Source organism: Tachyglossus aculeatus, chromosome Y4 (genome assembly GCF_015852505.1).
Source record: "Tachyglossus aculeatus isolate mTacAcu1 chromosome Y4, mTacAcu1.pri, whole genome shotgun sequence".
NCBI classification, from domain to species: Eukaryota; Metazoa; Chordata; class Mammalia; order Monotremata; family Tachyglossidae; genus Tachyglossus; species Tachyglossus aculeatus.
Window position 1 is genome coordinate 8,728,706 of NC_052096.1, and position 22,650 is coordinate 8,751,355.

The window sequence follows — 22,650 nt, forward strand, 5'->3', positions numbered from 1 at the left end:
GAATGCCCTCCCTCCTCAAATTCGCCAGACAATTCCTCTTGCCCCCTTCGAAGCCTTATTGAAGGGGCATCTCCTCCAAGATGCCTTCCCAGTCTAAGTCCCACTTTTCTTCACCTCCCACTCCCTTCTGCGTCACCCTGACTCGCTCCCTTTGCTCTTCCCTGTTCCCAGCCCCAAAGAACTTATGTACCTCTCTGTAATTTTATTTATTTGTATTGATGTCTGTGTCCACCCCATGTCTAGACTAAATTCATTATGGGCGGGGAATGTTACTCTTTACTGTTATAGTGTACTCTCCCAAGCGCTCAGTACAGTGCTCTGCACACGGTAAGCACTCAATAAATACAACTGAATGAATGAACCACAGAACCCACCCATCCCTGCCCAAGACCCAGACTAAAAGCAGGGGTTGGAGGGCTAGGGACCCTCCGGACACCCTTGCATTTGCCTAGGTTGACTAGGTTTGGGCGTCATAGGTTTTGAACCGCTTTTTGGCTCGCCCCGGGGCTATGGACCCCCCGAGGGTGGCCTCCTCTGTCATCATCATCGTCATCATCAATCGTATTTATTGAGCGCTTACTATGTGCAGAGCACTGTACTAAGCGCTTGGGAAGTACAAATTGGTAACATACAGAGACAGTCCCTACCCAACAGTGGGCTCACAGTCTAAAACGGGGAGACAGAGAACAAAATCAAACACACTAACAAAATAAAATAAATAGAATAGATATGTACAAGTAAAATAAATAGAGTAATAAATATGTACAAACATATATACATATATATACAGATATACATATATAAACATGGCCTGGCCTCTGTCCAGGGCCGGGGTCTCCTTCACAGGGACTCGCTCTGCAAAACGAGGGGAAAAAGGACCCCAAACCCGGCGACCCACGACGAGCCCAAAAAGACACTTCTGCTCACCCACACCCTTATATTGAACAGCTCTTCTTCGGCCTGCTCTGATTGGCTGAGAGGCGGAGCCCGGTCTCCAGGCTCCTCGCTAATCTGCCCCAGACCAAGGACTGCGCCCCCATTGGCTCAGCCTGGTCAGGCCCGCGCCCCCATTGGCTCAGCCTGGCCAGGCCGTGAGCTCATTGGCCGGCGTCGGAGGGACGCTGACCTCACTGTTGCCCAGGCTTTCTGAAATCTGCCCAAGCCGGGGGTCACGCCACCCACCTATAATGGTTCAACCTTTAATTGTGGAATGAGAAGCAGCGTGGCCTAGGGGGTAGAGCCCGGATCTGGAAGGCTGAAGGATGTGGGTTCTATTCCCCGAATCGCCACTTATCTGCTGTGTGACCTTGGACAAATCACTTCACTACTATGTGCCTCTGTTATCTCATCAGCCCAAGGTAAGCACTCAATACATACAGTTGAATGAATGAATAAAATGGCATTGACTGTGAGCCTCATATGAGACATGGACTTTGTCCAACCTGAGTAAGTTGTATCTACCCCAGGGTTTAGTGTGGCTCCTGACACATAGTAAGCGCTTTAACAATACCACTAAAAAACTCCAAAAAACCTAAGGATGTGGGTTCTATTCCCCGAATCGTCACTTATCTGCTGTGTGACCTTGGACAAATCACTTCACTACTCTGTGCCTCTGTTATCTCATCAGCCCAAGGTAAGCACTCAATACATACAGTTGAATGAATGAATAAAATGGCATTGACTGTGAGCCTCATATGAGACATGGACTTTGTCCAACCTGAGTAAGTTGTATCTACCCCAGGGTTTAGTGTGGCTCCTGACACATAGTAAGCGCTTAACAATACCACTAAAAAACTCCAAAAACCTAGGGAGAAGTCCCTTCTAGGCCCTCCTTCCTAAGCAGCATGGCCTAGTGGAAATCAATCAATCAATCAATCATATTTATTGAGCGCTTACTTTGTGCAGAGCACTGTACTAAGCGCTTGGGAAGTACAAGCTGGCAACATATAGAGACAGTCCCTACCCGACAGTGGGCTCACAGTCTAGAAAGAGTATGGGTTTAGGAGTCAGAGGATCTGGATTCCAATTTCTGTTCTATCATGTATGTGCTGTGTGACCTTGGGCAAATCACTTAAATTTGCTGTGTCCCAATTCCCTTAATATACAAAATGGGGATTCAACATCAGTTCTCTATACTATTTAGGCTGCCAGTCGGGACCTAATTATCTTGTATCTATTCAGCACTTAGTACAGTGCTTGGCACTTAGTAAGTGCTTAACAAATGCCACAATTATAATGATTATTATTATTCCTCACCCCACTCCTTGCCCTCACTTCATCCATCATGGAGGGGGTGAAAGCAGAGATGACAGAAACAGAGATATGCAGAGAGAGGGAACAGAAAGATACAAGGAGAGATAGAGACAGAGTGTAGGGTGGCCATTTAGAAGTATTAGTAATAATAGTAATTATGGTATTTATTACCATTTATTATATGGAAGGACTGTACTAAGCACTGGAGGTAGATACAAGATAATCAGGTCGGACAGAGTCCCTGTCCCTCATGGCATTCACAATCTGCTAATTGTGTTGTAGTGTATTCTCCCAAGTGCTTAGTACAGAGTACTAGTAAGTGCTCAGTAAATACCATTGATTGGTTAGTAGTAGCAGTAGCAGAATTTATTGAGCACCCTCTGAACTAGGTGTTTGGGAAGCATAGGATAACAAAGTGACATGATTATTGTATTCATCCCCCTCCCAGGTCCATAACACTTATGTACATATCTGCAATTTATTTATTTAAATTACTGTCTGTCTCTCCCTGCCCCCCCCCATCCGCAGACTGTAATCTCACTGTGGGCAGAGAATGTGTCTACTTATTGTTATATTGCTACTCTCTCAAGCGCTTAGTACAGTACTCTGCACACAGTAAGTGCTTAATAAATACAATTGAACAAATGTTTCATGCCCACAAGGAACTTTCACATTATGGGGGATATCGAGCATAAAAATACAACTAGAGATTCAAAAATAAATAAAGTGGACACACATACAGGAGTTCTAAGGAAGGTGTGAATAACTTCATAAATGCTAGTTAATAAATACTAAAGTTGTAAATAAATTCATAAATGTGTAGTGATAAGAGAATGGGGCTGGGAGTCAGGAGCCCTGATTTCTAATCCCAGTTCTTCCCTGAATCTTCTATGTGATTTTGGGCAACTCTTGCCTAAATGTAAACTCCTTGAGGGCAGAGTTTGTCTCTCACAATTTAAAGGACTCTTCCAAGCACTTAGCATAGTGCTTTACATACAGTAGGTGTTCAATAAGTATTAAGGATTGATTGATTTAACTCCTCTGAGCCCATCTGCTCTGTTGCTTGTGGGTCAGGGCTTGCTGCTGATCTGAATCTACCCCAGAGTTTAATACAGTTTTTTGACTCTCATAAAGTGCTTAATAAATATCATAATTACCATTCTTTAGACTGTGAGCCCTGTGTCAGACAGGGATTATATGTGTTCTGATTATCTTCTCCCCCCTTCCCCCTTCTAGACTGTAAGCCTGGTGTGGACAGAGATTATCTCTCTTTTTGCTGAATTGTACTTTCCAAGCACTTAATACAGTGCTCTGCACACATTAGTAAGCGCTTAACAAATACCATCATCAATATTATTACTAAGCACCCAAAAGTACAATTGAATGAATGAATGAATTTTGTATCTTCTCCAGCACTTAGTATACTGCTTGGCCCATAGTAAGTACTTCAGAAATACCAAAATTATTATTATTCTATGATTAAAGCATAATAATTAGAGAGGCACTTTTGTCAGGACTGTGCGTTCTATAGATGTTCTGGAAATGATGGAATCTTCTCCTTCATAAAATGATGGATGAGCCTTGTCTTTTTGCTTGACCAAGCAAAGAGAGAGGAGGAAAACCAAGGGTCAGTCTGTCAGTCAAAGAGTCATCAATCAGTCTTTTGGTCAATCTTTCGGTCAGACCTGGGGTTTGCAGGTTTAATCCCCATTTTACAGATGAGGTAAATGAGGCACAGAGAAGCGAGGTGACTTGCCTAAGGTCACGGAGCAGGGAAGGATCCGTCCTACCAAAGTGTGATTTTAGCAGATCTAGAACACTGGACAGTGCTGATGGGGTAAGGTCCTCCTGAGTCAAAGGCCGGACCCCAGCCAGCCCTGGCGTTAGCAGAATACGGTGGCTTCTTGTGTTCGATCCAATATTTCAATTGGTACGTTTTTAATGGTATTTGTTAAGCATGTACTATGTGTCAATCACTGTTCAAAGCACTGTGGTACATACATGTTAATCAGGCCGGACACAGACCTCTCCCACATGGGTCTCATAATCAAGTAGAAGGGAGAATAGGTATTGAATCCCCATTTTGCAGTTGCGGAAACAGAGGCCTGGAGAAGTCAAGTGACTTGCCCAAGGTCACCCAGCAGGCAAGTGGCAGAGTCGGAATTAGAACCCAGATCCTCTGGTTCTCAGGTCTGTGCTTTATCTGCTCGGCCACATATTTCAGTGAGTCAGTCAATCGGTATGTCAGTCAGTCAGTCAGCCAGGACCATGGCTTAGTGGCAAGAACACGGGCTTGGGAGTCCAAGGACCTGGGTTCTAATTCCACTCCACCACTTGTCTGCTGTGTGACCTCTGGCAAGTCACTTAACTTCTGTGTGCCTCAGTTACTCCATCTGTAAAATGGGGATTAAGGCTGTCAGCCCCACATGGGACAACCTGATTACCTTGTATCTACTCCAGTGCTTAGAACAGTGCTTGACACATAGTAAGCGCTTAGCAAATACCATTATTATTGTTATTATTCAGACAGTCAGTCAGTGTGTCAGTCAGCCAGTGCTACGCGCTGAGTTCCCAGTGGGTGATCGATCTTGTACTAGCCTCATCTCAGGACTTTCTTCACCTTACACTTCCACTCTCTTCACCCCCTACTCTCCAGTTCACACCCTTGACCCTTCCCCACCTCAAAGATGAGCTGTACCTCCCTCTCTGACCCAGAACTCACCCCCCGTTCAAATCCACCGGCCTTTGGAGTCATGTGTGATCAAATGTGGGGCCAGCAGGAATGGGAGGGGGGCCCTCTGGGAGATTGAGACGCTGAGAAGCTCTCGGAGGAAAATGGGGGCCATTCCAAGGGGCTCGGGAAAGTCCTGACCTGGCTCTGGCTTCCGAGGGAACCGTCTCCGCCACGTCCCCCACTCTTTATTAGCTCTCCATGAAGATCCCGGGGTGTCGATACTGAGGCAGGAGCTCCTGGAGGCGGGGACGGGGCGCTGAGATGCTGTGGATAAGCCGGAGAGGGGGCAGCTGCTCCTGATGGTCGGGGTCGTTGGCGATGAAGATGGAGCGGGGCCGCTGGACCCTTCCCTTGGGCACCCGTAGGTCCAGCACCCCGGCCCGGGCCTTGCAGTAGTTGGGGGTGAGGCAGCGAAGGCAGTGGCGCTGGCCTGACTTTACCAGCAGGTGCATCAGATCTTTGTGGAAGATCTTCCAGTCGTTTTCTCTCAGGAACTTCTGGCAGATCTCGTCGTCACTGGGGAGAGACGGGATAGACGTGGCTCAGGGGCTAGAGCCCGGGCAAGGACCTGGGTTCTAATCTACAGAAATGCCCTGGGTATGTCACCCCCCTCCTCAAAAATCTCCAGAGGTTGCCTATCAACCTTCGTATCAAGCAAGAACTCCTCACTTTAAAGGTCTCCATCACCATGCCCCCTCCTACCTCACCTCCCGTCTCTTGTTCTACATCCCAATCCGCACACTCCGCTCCTCTGCCGCTAACCTCACTGGGCTTCTTTCTTGCCTGTCCCACCGTCGACTCCTGACGAGCATCCTACTTCTGACCTGGAATGCTCTCCCTCCTCACATCCGCCAAACTAGCACACTTTCCTGCTTCAAAGCCCTACTGAAAGCTCACCTCCTCCAGGAGGCCTTTCCAGACTGAGCCCCCCTTTTCCTCTGCTCCGCCTCCCTCCCCATCACCCCACCTCCCTCCCTCTGCTCTACCCCCCTCCCCACCCCACAGCACTTGTATATATATGTACATATTTATTATTCTATTTATTTGATTAATGATGTGTATAATCTAAAATTCTATTTATTTATATTGATGCTATTGATGCCTGTCTACTTCTTTTGTTTTGTTGTCTGCATCACCGTTTCTAGACTGCGAGCCCGTTGTTGGATAGGGATTGTCTCTGTTGCTGAATTGTACTTTCCAAGCACTTAGTACAGTGCCCTGCACACAGTAAGCACTCAATAAATATGATTGAATGAATGAATGAATCCTAGCTCTGCCACATATGTGCTGCGTGACCTAGGGCAAGTCATGTCACTTCTCTGGCCTCAGTTTCCTCACCTGTTAAATGGGGAGCAAGAACCCCACGTGGGACAGGATCTGTGTCTAACCTGATTAACTTGTAGCTACCCTAGCGCTTAGAGCAGTGCTTGGCACATAGTAAGCGCTTCACAGGTGCCATATTTAGTATTAATGTGGGGGCGGGAGGGTGGTAGACCACCCTGGGATTGCCTCATTTATCTCATCTTTAAAATGGGGATTTAAGACTGTGAGCCCCGTGTGGGACAGGTTCTGTGTCCAACTGGATTACCTTGTAGCTACCCCAGCGCTTAGAACAGTTCCTGGCACATAGTAAGTGCTTAACGAATACCATTAAAAAAAAATCCATCCAGGAGAGTACCCACAAAGAGCCAGGGCAGGGTCTCCTCCCCTTTATAATAACTGTGGTATTTGTTAAGTGCTTACTATGTGTCACGCACTGTACTAAATGCTGGGGTGGATACAAGCAAATTGGGTTGGACACAGTCCCAGTGCCACGTGGGGTTCAAAGCTTTAATGCCCATTTTACGGATGAGGTTACTAAGGCACAGAGAAGTAAAATGACGTACTCAAGGCCACATAGCAGACAAGTGGCAGATTTGGATTAGAACTCATGACCTCCCAGGCCCATGCTCTATCCGTACCCCCACCAGGGACTAACTCTTGTGTGGAGACAGGGGGATGGCCTAGTTGACCTCCAGGTCCTGACCTGGGGTAGGGAATCTGCATCTGGGTCAGCTTCTCGGTGGTCTTTCTATCCAAGAAGCCCTCCAGTTTGTTTTTCTTCAGCTGGATCACTTCGGCCCCCTGACTCACCAGGATCAGGGGTCTCTTGTCCTGGAGAGCCTCTGGGAGGAGGATTTGGTGAAGACCCTGGGGAGGTGGACAGATAGAAGATTGTTAGCAGACCCCCCTGTCTCTCCGAAAAAGCCCCCCCAAAAACAGCCCTCTGCTCCACACTTGCTCTTCACCCCAGCTCGCTCTCTTTCTTCCTCCCAAGCCAATCCAGAGCTATTCCTGTTTTCCTGGAAAGAAGCTCCTCGAGGGCTGAGAATATGTCTTCCACTTCTGTTGCACTTCTCAAGTGCGCAGAGCAATGCACTGTACCCAGTGGGTGCTCAGTTGACACCATTATCACCACCCAAGCGCTCAGTACAGTACATTGAACTAAGTGGGTGCTCAGTAAATACCATTACCATCACCACCAGGGAGATGAGGTAAAAGGAGCTATCTGCAGGACTCAGGAGAAGCAGCGTGACGTAGTGGAAAGAGCACCGAGTTAGAGGTCTGCCACTCGCTTGTTTACTGTGAGACCTTGGCAAGTCATTTAACTGTTCTGTGCCTCAGTTCCCTCATCTGCAAAATGGGGATGCAATATCTGCTCTCTCTCCTATTTGGACTGTGAGCCCCATGTGAGACCTGATTAACTTATATCTACCCCAGTGCTTAGTACAGTGTTCGATGCGTCATCACTTCACTTCTCTGTGCCTCAATTACCTCATCTGTAAAATGGTGATTGAGACTGTGAGCCCCATGTGGGACAGGGACTGTGTCCAACCTGATTTGCTTGTATCCACCCCTGCTGTTTGCAAGCACATAGTAAACGCTTAACACCACAATTGTTAGTAAGCATTTAACAAATGCCATGATTATTATTATTATATAATGTGGTATTTGTTAAATGTTTACCGTGTGCCAGTTACTGTACTAAGTCCTGGGATGGATACAAGCAAATCAGGTTGGGCAGAGTTCCTGTCCCACGTGCGGCTCAAAGCTTTAATCCCCATTTTACAGATGAGGTAACTGAGGCCCAGAGAAGTGAAGTGACTTGCCCAAGGTCACACAGAAGACAGGTGGCTGAACCGGGATTAGAACGCAGGACCTCTGACTCCATGCTCTTTCCAATATGTCATGCTGCTTCCCCCAAGTCCTGCAGAGAGCCCCCTCAAAGGACTCCCAGGCCCATGCTCTAGCCACTAGGCCACACTGCTTCTCTGTTATTATTATGATCATTATTATTACTATCACTGTCATCATTATTACCAGGACTTCTCCCTCATCCACACCCTGGACCCGGATATAGGCCCCAACTGCCGCCTCCGCCGGGAGCTTGCCAAACTCTGTGGTTATGATGTCCTTGTCTTGGTTAGATGGGTCACATGGAGAGTTACAAAAATCTTCCCTGGTCAGGTTGTTGTTCCCAGAACCCTGGTGCAATTCCCAGGATTCCAGCATGCTGATCGGAACATCCAACAGTTGCTCATGGAGGGATTTGCCCCTGAGGGGCAGAGTTGGGGGCGAGGACGCTCTCTGCCCCATTCTGGGAAGGGAGTGTGGCCTAGTGGAAAGAGCACAGAACTGGGAGTCAGGACACTTGGGTTCTAATTCAGGCCCCATTACTTGCCTGATGTTTTTAGGTTTGTTTCTTTTAATTTATTTCTTATGTACTTACTATGTACCAGGTACTGTTCTAAGTGCCGGGGTACATACAAAGTAATCAGCTTGGAGACAGTCCATATCCCAAATGGTGCTCCCAATCTTAATCCCCATTTTACAGATGAGGGAACGGCAGCACAGAGAAGTGAAGTGATTAGCCCAAGGTCACACAGCAGGCTAGTGCCAGAGCCAGGAGTAGAACCCAGGTCCTTCTGACTTTCATGCCCTTGCTCTATCCACTAGGGCATGCTGTTTCTGGGTGACTTTGGACAAGTCACTTGACCTCTCTGGGCCTTGGCTTTCTTCTCTGTAAAATGGGGACCATAGACAGCAAAGCCCAGTGGAAAGAACAGGGCACAGACCTTTACCTTTGTATCCATAAAGTTGCTAGGAATCGGAAATGATTTGACAGCTAATAATAATAATAATTATGGGCACCCTCACGTGAACACCTTTTCCCCAAATTCTCTGTGCTGTAAGAACTTCCGGGTGAGATGGTGGCAGGCCCTGGGGACGTTCTGCTTGGAATCAGTCTCGGAGAGCTTCAGCTTGTAGCCCTTCAAGTTGCTGAAGTTGTTCACAGGGTACGATTTGATCTGGAATTCCTCAAACCTCTTCTTGTCTGGGTCTTGGGGCTTCTGCTCCAGCACGCTCACCCAGCCTGGGCAGTCAAAAACAGCCACGGCAGTAAGTGCTCACTCTGGGCTGAATGCTCTGCTAAGCGCTGGGGTTGATAAGTGATACCCTAGTGGGCCACGGCCCCTCTCTCACATGGGGCTCTGGATCTAAGATGGAGGGAGGGAAGGGATCAGAGAAGCAGCGTGGCCTAGTGGAAAGAGTAGGGGCCTGGGTTCTAATCCCGGCTCCACCACTTGTCTGCTCTGTGACCTTGGGCAAGTCATTTCACTTCCCTGTATCTCAGTTATCTCATCTGTAAAATGGGGTTTGAGACCGTGAGCTCCACATGGGACAGGGACTGTGTCCAATCTTGATTTGCTTGTATCTACCCCAGCGCTTAGTACAGTGCCTGGCACATAGTGAGTGCTTAACAAATACCATCATTGTTATTATTACACAGTAAGCACTTTTTTAATGGCATTTATTAAGCGCTTACTATGTGCAGAGCACTGTTCTAAGCACTTAACACTAGAAAACAAACAGACATTTACGGGTGAGGAAACGGAGGCCCAGAGAGGTAAAGTGATTTGACCGAGGTCACACAGCAGTTTGGAGGCAGAGCTGGGGCTCAAACCTGAGCCTACTGGCTTGAATGCTCTTTCCACTAAGTCATGCTGCCTCTGCTCATTAGATCAGTCAATCAATCAATCAATAGTATCTATTGAGTGTTTTCTGAATCCCTCTAGACTGTAAGCTCAACGTTCTCAAGCAGAGAACGTGTCTAGCAGCTGATAGTGATGACGGTATTTGTTAAGCACTTACTATGTGCCAAGCACTGTTCTAAACACTGGGGTAAATACAAGGTAATCAAGTTGTCCCATGTGGGGTTCACGGTCTTAATCCCCATTTTACAGATGAGGTAACTGAGGCACAGAGAAATTAAATGACTTGCCCAAAGTCACACAGCTGACATGACCTCTGACTCCCAAGCTCTTTCCACTGAGCCACTCTGCTTCCCTGATGTTTGGGTGAGGGTTGGGAGGGGATGGGAGGAGGTGTGGGGTTGGACGGGGGAAGTCTCTTTCTCCTAGTCACGGGGCTGGGTGAGGGGAGGCAGAGGCAGGGGGCTGGATGAGTTGACCCTCCATGACCTCTCCTGGGGGCGGGGCCGGCAGGCTTACCGAGCGTCTTGTGATCCATGTTGCTGTGTTTCTGATACTGCAGGTGCCGCCAGATCCATTTGTAGTAGGAGGGGCAGGTGGGCAGGTCTACCAGACGCAGGACTTCACACTGACCCTGGGGTCCACGGGGGACAAGGAAGGGCCAACAGGCCAGCGTGGAGAAGGGCGGCCCCCCGGCCACCTCTCCTATCCCGTGGGGATGGGGTCTCTCTGGCTTTGGGTGGGCCCCACTCCGGGTTCTCCCGCCTTCTCTGCCCGCCCTTGCCGGATGGGACGTCTCCCCGCCTGTCACTCATCCCCAAGGTCACCCATCAGGTGACGCTGATTTCCCTCTCTCCAACCTGCTGACCGGCCACTCCTCCTCTAGCCTCAGGTCCCCGCATCGGTTCACCTCTGGAGGTGGGGGTCTCTGTGGTTCCTCTCCAGCCCCCCACAGGTTAAACTCCCCAGGGAAATGGAACCCACCGAGATGATGCCGAGGGTGTCTCTGCATCTCTCATCTCTGGGAGGGTCTCTCAGGATTATCTCTGCCCATGGCATGCAAATTTAAGCAAATACCACCCAGAAAGCACTTCCCCTCAATCATAATAATAATAATCAGTGGTGTTGATTAAACGCTTACTCTGTGCCAAGCACTGGAGTAATATGAGCTAGTAAGATTGGAGATAGTCCCTGACCCCCAAAGGGCTCACAGTGACTGAGGAAGGGAGAACAGGGAGATGATGATAATAATCGTAATCATAATTGTGGTATTTGTAAAATGCTTACTATGTTCCAGGCACTGTACTAAGCACTGTGGGGGAATAGTCTAGACTGTGAGCTCGTTGTGGGTAGGGAATGTCACTGTTTATTGTCGTATTGTACTTTCCCAAGCGCTTAGTACAGTGCTCTGCACACAGTTAAGTGCTCAGTAAATATGAATGAATGAATGAATGAATAAATAAATACTAGTAAAGTGGGTAGGACAAAGTCCCTGTGTCAAATGAGGCTCACAGTCTTAATCCCCATTTTGCAGATGAGGTAACTGAGGCACAGAGAAGTGGAGTGACTTGCCCAAGGTCACGCAGCAGATAAGTGGCAGAGGTGGGATTAGAACCCACGACCTCCTGACTCCCAGTCCCGGACTCTATCCGGGGATAAAATGGGGAGCTCTTCTCCCCATTCTACAGATGAGGAAACTGAGGGTCTAAGTGACCCTCCTGAAGTCACGGAGTGCGCACGAGGCGGCAGGTGGAGCCAAGATGATGATGATGATGATGATGGCATTTGTTAAGCACTTACTATGTGCAAAGCACTGTTCTAAGCGCTGGGGAGGATACAAGGTGATCAGGTTGTCCCACGTGGGGCTCACAGTCTTAATCCCCATTTTACAGATGAGGGAACTGAGGCACAGAGAAGTTAAGCAACTTGCCCAAAGTCACACAGCTGACAAGTGGCGGAGCCAGGATTAGAACCCATGACCTCTGACTCCCAAGCTCGTGCTCTTTCCACTGAGAAGATTCGAGCCCAGGTTCCCCCGAGTCACGGTCAGGGGGAATCTTCCCCCCTCACCCCCGGCCGCCCTGAGCCTATCCGGCTCTGCGCCCCGCTGACCTGTTGGATGAACAGGGCGTTCCCTGACTGGGTGATGTCCTGGCAGATGACCTGACCAAACCGGTACTTCTCCACTTTGCACTGTCGGGAGAGGGCCTGAAGTAGCTCGTCGGGCCAGGTGCGGAACAGATCCATGTTCCTGAGGGGGGGATGGGGATCTGTGGGGTCACATCTGCTGGCCCCCCTCCCTCCCTCCCCACCTGCCTGCCTCGGGGTGGGCCCCGTCCCTCCCTCGCCCTTCCCAGAGTTCCCCCACATTGGACTACTGGCTTCTGAGAAGGCCGGGTAATAGTAATGATAAAAATAATAATAGTATTTGTTAAGTCCTTACTCTGTACCAGGCACTGTACTAAGCGCTGGAGTGGATTCAAGCAGATCAGGTTGGACAATCCTTGTCCTACTTGGGGCTCGCAGTCTCAATCCCCATTTTGCAGATCAATCAATCAATCAATCAATCGTATTTATTGAGCGCTTACTGTGTGCAGAGCACTGTACTAAGCACTGGGAAGTACAAGTTGGCAACATATAGAGACAGTCCCTACCCAACAGTGGGCTCACAGTCTAGAAGGGGGAGACAGAGAACAAAACCAAACATATTAACAAAATAAAATAAATAGAATAGATATGTACAAGTAAAATAAATAAATAAATAGATAAATAAATAAATAGATGAAGTAAATAAATAAATAAATGAAGATGAAGTAACCGAGGCCCAGAGAAGTGAAGTGACTTGCCCAAGGTCACACAGCAGACAAGTGATGGAGCTGGGATTGTGCTGTGTCCTATCCACTACATCATGCTGCTTCTGGGGACAGGATTTTCACGGGCTGGCGCTTCAGGTGATGGAGATTTCAAGGGTGGAGTTTCCAGGGGCGGAACCTCCATGGATGGGGATTTGGGGGGAGTGGGGCTCCCAAGGATGAGACTTCCAGGGATGGGGTTCCAGAAAATGGGACTTCTAAGGGTGGAGTTTGCAGGGGAGGTTCTATTCTGTACACATGTAAGCTAGTTGTGGGCAGGGAATGTGTCTTATCAGTTCTGCTGCATATACTCTCCCAAGTGCTTAGTACAGTGTTCTGCACACAGTAACTGTTCAATAAATACGACTGATTAATTAATTGATTGATTGACTTCCTTAGGAGGGATTCCTTGGGGATGGAGCCTTCGGGGATGGAGCCAAGGAGACCCTTAGAACAATGCAGACTCCTTTCCTCTCCTGCTTCACCAATCAATCAATCAATCGAATCTCCTCTTCCGAGGTTTCTGACTTATCACAAAGATAGATTTGGGTTAGGCCGCGAGGAGTGTGAGGGGAGGTTTAGAACAGAGGGAGGCAGGGGGCTGCCCGGGATGACCTCCTGGGGCCACCCTGACCTGAAGAAGTCGAAGCGCTGCTGGAACTCGGCCTGGAGCTCCTCGTCCAGCCGATTGGCGAAAAAATCCTCCTTATCCACCACCAGCAGCTCCGTCTCCTCCATGCAGACCACGGTGGCGATCCGCAGCACGGTGCTCAGCAGGGCCACCTCCTGTGGCCGGGGTCAAAGGTCAGAGGGCGCAGGACCGCTCTCCTGCCTCTCCGGCTTCCCGCTCCAAGTTCTCCCAGTTCAACCTGGACCGGACTCTCCCAGGGGAGATTTGGACATTTTCCCCGTGGCCCAGAGTTGGGAGAATTCTGTGTAGCTGCTCTGGTCTGCTCCTAACTCCGCCCCTCTAAAGATTTCACACCAATCCCCAGGAGCCCTGCCTTGTTTGGCACATAGTAAGTGCTTAACAAATGCTATTATTATTATTATTATTATTATTATTATTATTGTTGTTGTTGTTGTTGTTGTTATTATTATTATTATTATTTGGAACTCTGCCCAGTAGCCAAGGGGCCGAGGAATTACCCTGTGCTTTTCTTCACTCCTCTAGGCCAGGGATGGTGTCTTCAATCAATCAGTGGTATTTATTGAGCATTTACTGAGCACAGAGAGTCAATCATATTATGCGCTTTGGAGAGTACAGTATAACAAGCCCCTACTGGTGTCCGTTTCCAAGAGCCCAGTACAGTGCTCTGCACATAGAAGACACTCAGCACAGTGCTCTGCATCCAGCATTTACACACAACTGAGAAGAAGCAGCGTGGCTTAGTGGAAAGAACACGGGCTTGGGATTCAGAGGACAAGGGTTCTAATCCCGGCTCTGCCACTTGTCTGCTGGGTGACCTTGGGCAAGCCACTTAACTTCTCTGTGCCTCAGTTACCTCATCTGTAAAAGGGGGATTAAGACTGTGAGCCCCACGTGGGACAACCTGATTACCTTGTATCTACCCCAGTGCTTAGAACAGTGCTTGGCCCACAGTAAGTGCTTAACAAATACCATAGTAATAACGATGCTCAGTACAGTGCACTGCATACAGTGGGCACCCAGTACAGTGCCCTGCACATGGTGCGGCACCCAGTATGATATGCACATAGCTGGCCCAGTTAAGGAGCTCCATTATTCCTCCCAACTCCCTGAGCCGTGCCACCCCCCGGTCCTCTGTGCCCCCCAAACCTGGTTCTCTGGACCTGACCTCCCCACCCCCCGCTCACCCCAAAGGACGCCCCCTTGTACAGTATGGTGGGGTGCAGGTCCAGGAAAGCACTGCTCCCATCCTCATCATCTGTCACTGCCACCTTCCCCCGGTAGATGAAGTAGAAGCTGTGGCCTGGGTGCCCCTTCTTGATGATAACCCGTCGGCGTCCAAATCTGGGGAAACTGAAGCCTTCAACCGCATCCCTGGCCCATGCACCCCCTCTTTGGATCCCCTCCCCCCACTCTGCTCCCCACCTCCCCCCGTGCCCATCTGGGCTCTGCCAAAGCTCCGGACAAGTGGCGCAGCCTAGTTGAAAAACGCACAGGCCTTGTCCTGAGTTCTAATCCTGCTTCCCCCTCCTGCTTGCAATGTGATTTGGGGCATGTCTATTTCTCCGGGCTTCAGTTTTCTCATCTGTAAAATGGGGAGCCAATATTTGTCCCCCGTCTACTTGGGCTGGGACTTCCCCTCCCCACAGCACCTGTATATATGTTTGTACTGATTTATTACTCTATTTTACTTGTACATGTTTACTATTCTATTTATTTTGTTAATGATGTGCATTTAGCCTTAATTCTATTTGTTCTGACGACTTGACACCTGTCCACATGTTTTGTTTTGTTGTCCGTCTCCCCCTTCTAGACTGTGAGCCCGCTGTTGGGTAGGGACCGTCTCTATATGTTGCCAACTTGTACTTCCCAAGTGCTTAGTAGAGTGTTCTGCACACAGTAAGCACTCAATAAATATGATTGAAAGAATGAATGAATAAAAAACTCACTGGTGTAGATCTCAGCGCAATGCTAGCCACTCTATAGGTGCTCAGAAAATACCATCTACTTGGAGAAGCAGTGTGGCCCAGTGGGTAGAGCGCCTAGTACAGTGCTCTGCACATAGTGAGCACTCAATAAATACGATGAATGAATGAATGGGAGCAGGACAGCACATATGTAAGTATCTGTTTATACCTGCAATTTATTTATTTATTTATTTATTTATTTATTTATTTATTTATTTATTTATTTATATCAATGTTTGTCTCCCCTTCTAGACTGGGAGCTTGTTACGGGCAGGAATGTGTGCTTATTGTTATAGTGCACTCTCCCAACTGCTTAGTATAGTGCTTTGCACACAGTAAGTGCTCAATAAATTTGATTGAATGAGTGAATGGCAGCAGGACAGCACATATGTATATATCTGTATATGTCTGTAATTTATTTACTTATTTATTTACTTATTTCTATTAATGTCTGTCTCCCCTTCTAGACTGTGAGCCCACTGTTGGGTAGGGACCGTCTCTATATGTTGCCAACTTGTATTTCCCAAGCTCTTAGTACAGTGCTCTGCACAAAATAAGCGCTCAATAAATACGATTGAATGAATGAATTGTGGGCAGGGAATGTGCCTGTTGGTTGTTATAGTGTCCTCTCCCAAGCGCTCAGTACAGTACTTTGCACACAGTAAGCACTCAATAAATATAATTGAATGAATGAATGGGAGCAGGACAGCACATTTGAATTGTACTTTCCCAAGCCCTTAGTACAGGGCTCTGCACACAGTAAGTGCTTAATAAATATGATTGAATAATAATGATGGCATTTGTTAAGTGCTTACTATGTGCCAAGCACTGTTCTAAGCGCTGGGGTAGATACAAGGTGATCAGGTTGTCCCACGTGGGGCTCACAGTCTAAATCCCCATTTTACAGATGAAGTAATTCAGGCACAGAGAAGTGAAGTGACTTGCCCAAAGTCACCCAGCTGACAAGCGGCAGAGTAGGGATTTGAACCCATGGCCTCTGACTCCCAAGCCTGGGCTCTTTCCACTGAGCCACGCTGCATATGTATATATCTGTATACATGTGTAATTTATTTATTTACTTGTTTATATTAATGTCTCTCTCCCCCTTTAGACCGTGAGCTCGTTGTGGGCAGGGAATGTGTCTTTAAAATGGCATTTATGAAGTGCTTACTATGTGCAAAGCTTACTGTTCTAAGTGCTGGGGAGGTTACAAGGTGATCAGGTTGTCCCCCAGGGGGCTCACAGTCTTAATCTCCATTTTACAGATGAGGTAACTGAGGCACAGAGAAGTGATGTGACTTGCCTACAAGGTGCTCAGGTTGTCCCACAGGGGGCTCACAGTCTTAATCTCCATTTTACAGACGAGGTAACTGAGGCACGGAGAAGTGATGTGACTTGCCCAAAGTCACACAGCTGACCAGTGGCAGAGCTGGGATTTGAACCCATGACCTCTGATTCCAAAGCCCGTGCTCTTACTTAGCACAGTACTTTGCACACAGTAAACGTTCATTAAATATGACTGATTGAAGGGTTGGATGAGGAAGGGGGCCACGATGGAAAATAGGGCTGAGATGAACTGGTCCCCCCCTCCCCGGTCTTCCACATGTCACCCCCGCCCAGGAGGGACCCTGACCTCTCGAAGCGGATGACCTTGGCCAGTAGCTCCTGCAGCCGCTCGCTGTAGGTGCGGAAGCTCTCGATCACCTGCAAGAAGCTGCACAGCATCCGGAGTTCCGCCTCCTGCCTCCACGCCGGCTCCTTCTTTGTGATCTGGATGGCCCTGGGTGGGAAGTGGCCCTGGGCGGCCGGGCCCGCAGCGGGTCAGAGCCGGCCCCCCTACAACCCCGGGCCCTGCTTCTGGAGCCCCCCCGCCATCCGGGGCGCTCCGGCGGAAGAGTGGGGATCAGACGCTTTGGAGGGAGCTGTTCGGGTTATCCGCTTGCTTGGGGATTATCTGCATGTTTGGATTATCTGCACTTCCATCCCTGTTATCCGCAGGTTTGGTTTATCCGTGGGATTTGAATGGACCACTTGTTTTTGGATCGCCAGTGTGTTTTGGATTTTCCATGTGTTCCGGGTATGGTTTGAGTGCCTGTATTATCTACACATTTGGATCGTCTTGGGTTGTTTTTTTGGTACGTATTTATTACTCTATTTATTTATTTATTTATCTTGCTTGTACATATCTATTCTATTTATTTTATTTTGTTAGTATGTTTGGTCTTGTTCCCGGTCTCCCCCTTTTAGACTGTGAGCCCACTGTTGGGTAGGGACTGTCTCTGTATGTTGCCAATTTGTACTTCCCAAGTGCTTAGTACAGTGCTCTGCACACAGTAAGCGCTCAATAAATACGATTGATGATGATGATGATGATGATACTATTTATTTTGCTTGTACATATCTATTCTATTTATTTTATTTTGTTAGTATGTTTGGTCTTGTTCTCGGTCTCCCCCTTCTAGACTGTGAGCCCACTGTTGGGTAGGCACTGTCTCTATATGTTGCCAACTTGTCCTTCCCAAGCGCTTCGTACAGTGCTTTGCACACAGTAAGCGCTCAATAAATACGATTGATTGATTGATTGATTTAAGGACTGCGTGCAGGAGGCAGGGGGTTTTCCCACTGCCCATGTATTTTTGGATTATCTGGATGTATGGCTTATCCATGTGTTGCGTATCACCTGCAAGTTTAGATGATCTCTGCGTTTGGATTATCCATGTGTTTGGATTATCCATGTGTCCTCATTGATCCACGACTTCTGGCGATTTGGTTGGAGAAACCCACTCCTCCACCGCCGGGAAACCAGCGTGGAAGGGTCTTCCTTACCCGCTTCCCTCTGAAGACCCACTCCCCCACCATGATGGTTCACAGATAAATAGATTTCCCTCACGAATCTGTGAGGGGAAAGGTGGGAGGCAGGGAGGCCCCTTCTTTTTTCCCCCTCCCCACCTTCCCTCCCCAGCCATAAACCCACAGGAGCTCCCACCTTCTGACTCCTGAAGTCTCGGTAGTTGTACAGCAGTTGACCCTGCTTTTTCTGGAGAAAGAGGTCGGGAAAGCGGGTGGGAGGTGAGTTTGGCTAGACTGACAGCACTTTGGACTCAATCATTCATTCAATCATATTTCCCTTGCTCACCCTGACAAACCCTGGGGCTAAGGGATGCAGGAGAGCAGGGAGAAGCAGTATGGTCCTGTGGACAGAGCCTGAGCCTGGGAGTCAAAAGATCTGGGTTCGAATCCCATCTCTGCCATTGAAATTTTTTTAAATAGTACTAATATGGGTCGTCATTCATTCATTCATTCAATTATGCTTATTGAGTGCTTAATGTGTGCAGAGCACTGTACTAAGCACTTGGCAGAGTACAATAGAACAATAAACAGGCACATTCCCTGCCCACAATGAGCTTACAGTCTAGAGCTTTTAGCCTACGGGTCTAAGCACTGGGATAGATACTAGTTAATGATATATTATAAATTATTCATTTATCTCAATGTCTATCTCCCCTTCTGGACCACAAGCTGGTTGTGGGCAGGGAACGTGCCTACAAACTCTGTCTTATTGTTCTCTCCCATGTGCTTAGTACAGTGCTCTGCGCACAGTAAGTACTCAGTAAATACCACTGACTGATTAATTGATTGATTGATTTATCAGGCTGGATATAGTCCCTCTGCCGAATGGGGCTCAGTTGAGGAGAGCAGTTGAGGAAGTCACCTCATGGCACTTATGTATGTATCTCTAAATTATTTATCATAAATTAATTATTTATTAATAGTAACTTCTGTTTCCCCTCTAGGCTGTAAGCTCCTTATGGACAGAGAACGTGTCTACTAATCCTCTTGTACTCTCCCAAGTGTTTAGGACAGTGCTGTGCACATAGCAAGCACTCAGTAAATACCACTGATTGATCGATTGATTGGCTTGCCCAAGGTCACCCAGCAGGCAGGTAGCAGACTAGAATTAGAACCCAGCTCCTCTTATTTAATAATAATAATTCTGATGGTATTTGTTAAGTACTTACTATGTCCCAAGCACTGTTCCATACGCTGGGACAGATTCAAGGTAATCAGGTTGTCCCACGTGGGGCTCACAGTCTTAATACCCATTTTACAGATGAGGTAACTGAGGCCCAGAGAAGTGACTTGCCCAAAGTCACACAGCTGACAAGTGGTGGAGCCGGGATTAGAACCCATGACCTCTGACTCCCAAGCCCCGGCTCTTTCCACTAAGCCACGCTGCTTACTTGCAGACCCGTGAATTATTCACTAGGCCGTGCTGCTTTCTACTTGCCTGCTGTGTGACCTTGGGCAAATCACTTCACGTCTCTAGGCCTCAGCTTCCTCATCCGTCAAATGGACAGAAGTGAAGTGACTTGCCCAAGGTCACACAGCAGACAAGTGGTGGAGTTGGGATTAGAACCCATGACCTTTGGAATCCCAGGCCCGGGCTCTACCCCACTACACCATGCTGCTTCTCTCAGGAGGGAGAGGGAGTCGGGGCGGGGCAGGACAGCGGTCAGAGCCGACGCTTCAGGAGGAAGGGTCCGTGGAGGTTGGGGGCCAGGGTTTGAGGTGGTGGTGTTCCTCCCCCCATCCCCCCCAACCCCTTGGATAGACCCCTGCCCAGCTCGGTCTTCCCCGGCCCGGCCCTCCGCCCCGAGTTCCCCCTCACAGAGGAAGTGGTGAAGATTGTAGCTTTGTGGTGTGTGGCCTCCATAATCTGGTACTCTCGGAAGCCACGCAGGCCTTGACGGAACATTTTGCACACCCGGATCATGACGGTGATTTTCTGCATCAACTGGTACAGCTTCTACCCCGACCCCGGATGGAAGTTCAAAGGTCAGTTCCTGGACCGTTGACCGGACCCTCCCCCTCCCCTCTCTCCCAATCAATCATTCATTCATTGAATATGTTGAATATGTTGCCAACTTGTACTTCCCAAGCGCATAGTACAGTGCTCTGCACACAGTAAGCGCTCAATAAATACGATTGATGATGATGATGATGATGAATTATATTTATTGAGCACTTACTGTGTGCAGAGCACTGTACTAAGCACTTGGGAAAGGAGAAGCAGAGTGGCTTAGTGGAAAGAGCCCAGGCTTGGGCGTCAGAGGTCGTGGGTTCTAATCCCGGCTCCGCCATGTGTCAGCTGTGTGACCTTGGGCAAGTCATTTCACTTCTCTGTGCCTCAGTTACCTCATCTGTAAAATGGGGATTAAGACTGTAAGCCCTATGTGGGACAACCTGATTACCTTGTATCTCCCCCAAGTGACATTCCCTGCCCACAATGAGCTTACGACCTAGAGACTGTAGTCTATCAATCGAACAATCGATCAATCATATTTATCGAGCACTTATTATGTGCAGTAAGTGTTCGGAAGAGTACGATAGAGGAGAATTAGCAGACATGTTCCCTGCCCATAACGAATTTAGAGTCTAATAATAATAATAGTGATGGTTTTTGTTAAGCACTTACTATGTGTCAAGCCCTGTTCTAAGCCCTGGGGTAGTTACAAGCTAAGCAGTTTGGACACAGTCCCTTGTCTCGCGTGGGGCTCACAAGTCTTAATCCCCATTTTACAGAAGAGGGACCTGAGGTCCAGAGAAGTGATGTGACTTGCCCAAGGTCACACAGCAGATAGGTGGCAGAGCTGGGATTAGAATCCACGACCTCTGACTTCCAAGCCTGTGCTCTTTCCACTAGACCGCACTGCTTCTCTGGTGGGGGCCGGGGGGGTGCGTGTGTCAGAGCAGAGGTAGGAGATGGGACATGGGAGAGGGCAGATTCATTAGGACCGGATTCCTCCCTCTTCCCTCTGCCCATCCCCTTCCCCGCCTCACCACATCCTTCATCTGGGTATAGGATTGTCGGTTTCTCATCTTCTTCTCCCATCTCCTCATGGTGGTGGCGATGAAAATGTGGAGTCTCCAGGGATGGGGTGGGGGCAAAGACCTTCCCTGCTGTCCGTACTCCCTGCTCAGTACTCCTTGTGCTCCCTGCTCAATGCTCCTTGTGCTCCCTGCTCTGTGCTCCACTGCCCCCCTCAAGAAGAAGGGGCTGGGAGAGGCGAGGCCTGTGATGTCACAGTGGGAGGCCCAGAAAGGCGGAGCTCCTTCCAGTTGGAGGGGTCCTGAAGAGAGGGAGGAGCTCTGGGAAACGGGAAAGGCTTCCAGGGGATGGGAATGGTGGGGGGTTGCCTGGTAGTAAAGGGAAAGAGGAAGGAACAGGGAAAAGGGGAGACCAGAAGAGCAAGCATCAGTGGCCAAATAGTAGCAGTAGTAATAGTAGTAGTGTAGAAGTAGTAATGATAGTAATTATAGCACTAATAGTAGCAGCAGTAGTAATAATAGATAATAATAATGATCATGGTATTTGTTAAGCACTTACTGTGTGCCAAGCACTATTCTAAGCCCTGGGGTAGATACAAGGTAATCAGGCTGTCCCATGTGGGCTCACAGTCTTAATCCCCATTTTACAGATGAGGTAACTGAGGCACAGAGAAGTAAAGCGACTTGCCCAGAGTCACATAGCAGACAAGTGGAGGAGTCAGGATTAGAGCACACAACCTCTGACTTCCGAGCCTGTGCTCTTTCCGCTAACCCCCGCTGATGGTATTTGTTAAGCACTTACTATGTGCTGTTCTAAGCGCTGGGGTAGATACAAGGTCATCAGGTTGTCCCATGTGGGGCTCACAGTCTTCATCCCCATTTTACAGATGAGGGAATGGAGGCACGGGGAAGTTAAGTGGTTTGCCCAAGACTCCACAGCTGACAAGTGGCGGAGCCGAGATTAGAACCCATGTCCTCAGACTCCCAAGCCCAGGCTCTTTCTGCTAAACCACACTGCTTCAATTTGTAGCAGTAATGTTGTAGTAGTAGTGGAATAGTAATAGTAGTATGTAGTAGTAATAGTAATTATTATTATTATAAGTGCCATCGAGTCGTTTCCAATTCATAGCAACTCAATGGATATATTTTCTCCAGAACGTCCTGTCCTCTGCCATAATCCGTAACTGTTCTATCGGTTCTTCTAGTATCGATTATTGTTATCTAGCTGCCTCTTCCATGTTTTCCCAGGACTTTTCCCAGCATTAACGTCTTCTCCAGAGAATTAGTCCTCCTGATTATGTGTCCAAAATATGCTAATCTAAATCGAGTCATT

General features: G+C 48.3%; 1 protein-coding gene across 3 annotated transcripts; it reads right to left on the bottom strand.

The window, feature by feature from the left end:
• Positions 1-3,788: 3,788 nt before the first annotated feature.
• On the bottom strand, positions 3,789-21,422 carry CNBD2 (cyclic nucleotide binding domain containing 2). Of its 3 annotated transcripts, XR_005456480.1 has the most exons (13): positions 21,330-21,422; positions 20,158-20,295; positions 18,475-18,525; positions 17,122-17,285; positions 14,709-14,865; positions 13,507-13,658; positions 12,133-12,271; positions 10,540-10,654; positions 9,185-9,401; positions 8,348-8,642; positions 7,014-7,177; positions 5,126-5,503; positions 3,789-3,845 (listed from the first exon to the last, which is right to left on the bottom strand). XR_005456480.1 is itself a non-coding variant. In XM_038768808.1 (12 exons), exons 1-12 carry the CDS (start codon positions 21,387-21,389, stop codon positions 5,176-5,178), a joined length of 1,980 nt encoding a protein of 659 aa, XP_038624736.1. In that variant the 5' UTR covers positions 21,390-21,422; the 3' UTR covers positions 4,810-5,175. The 3 variants fall into 3 exon arrangements, 2 of the variants coding, with proteins under 2 accessions (XP_038624736.1, XP_038624737.1); XM_038768808.1 differs by lacking the exon at positions 3,789-3,845 and having other exon boundaries at positions 4,810-5,503; XM_038768809.1 differs by lacking the exon at positions 3,789-3,845 and having other exon boundaries at positions 5,425-5,503; positions 7,121-7,177.
• Between the last annotated feature and the right edge of the window lie 1,228 nt (positions 21,423-22,650).

Excerpts from the sequence above, each read along its gene's own strand:
- CNBD2 (XM_038768808.1), bottom strand. The coding sequence starts at position 21,389 with ATGAGGAGATGGGAGAAGAAGATGAGAAACCGACAATCCTATACCCAG. Across the intron at positions 10,655-12,132 it reads ACGCCCTGTTCATCCAACAG|GGTCAGTGTGAAGTCCTGCG; the intron begins GTCAGCGGGGCG and ends CGTGGACCCCAG. Across the intron at positions 9,402-10,539 it reads CATGGATCACAAGACGCTCG|GCTGGGTGAGCGTGCTGGAG; the intron begins GTAAGCCTGCCG and ends TTGACTGCCCAG.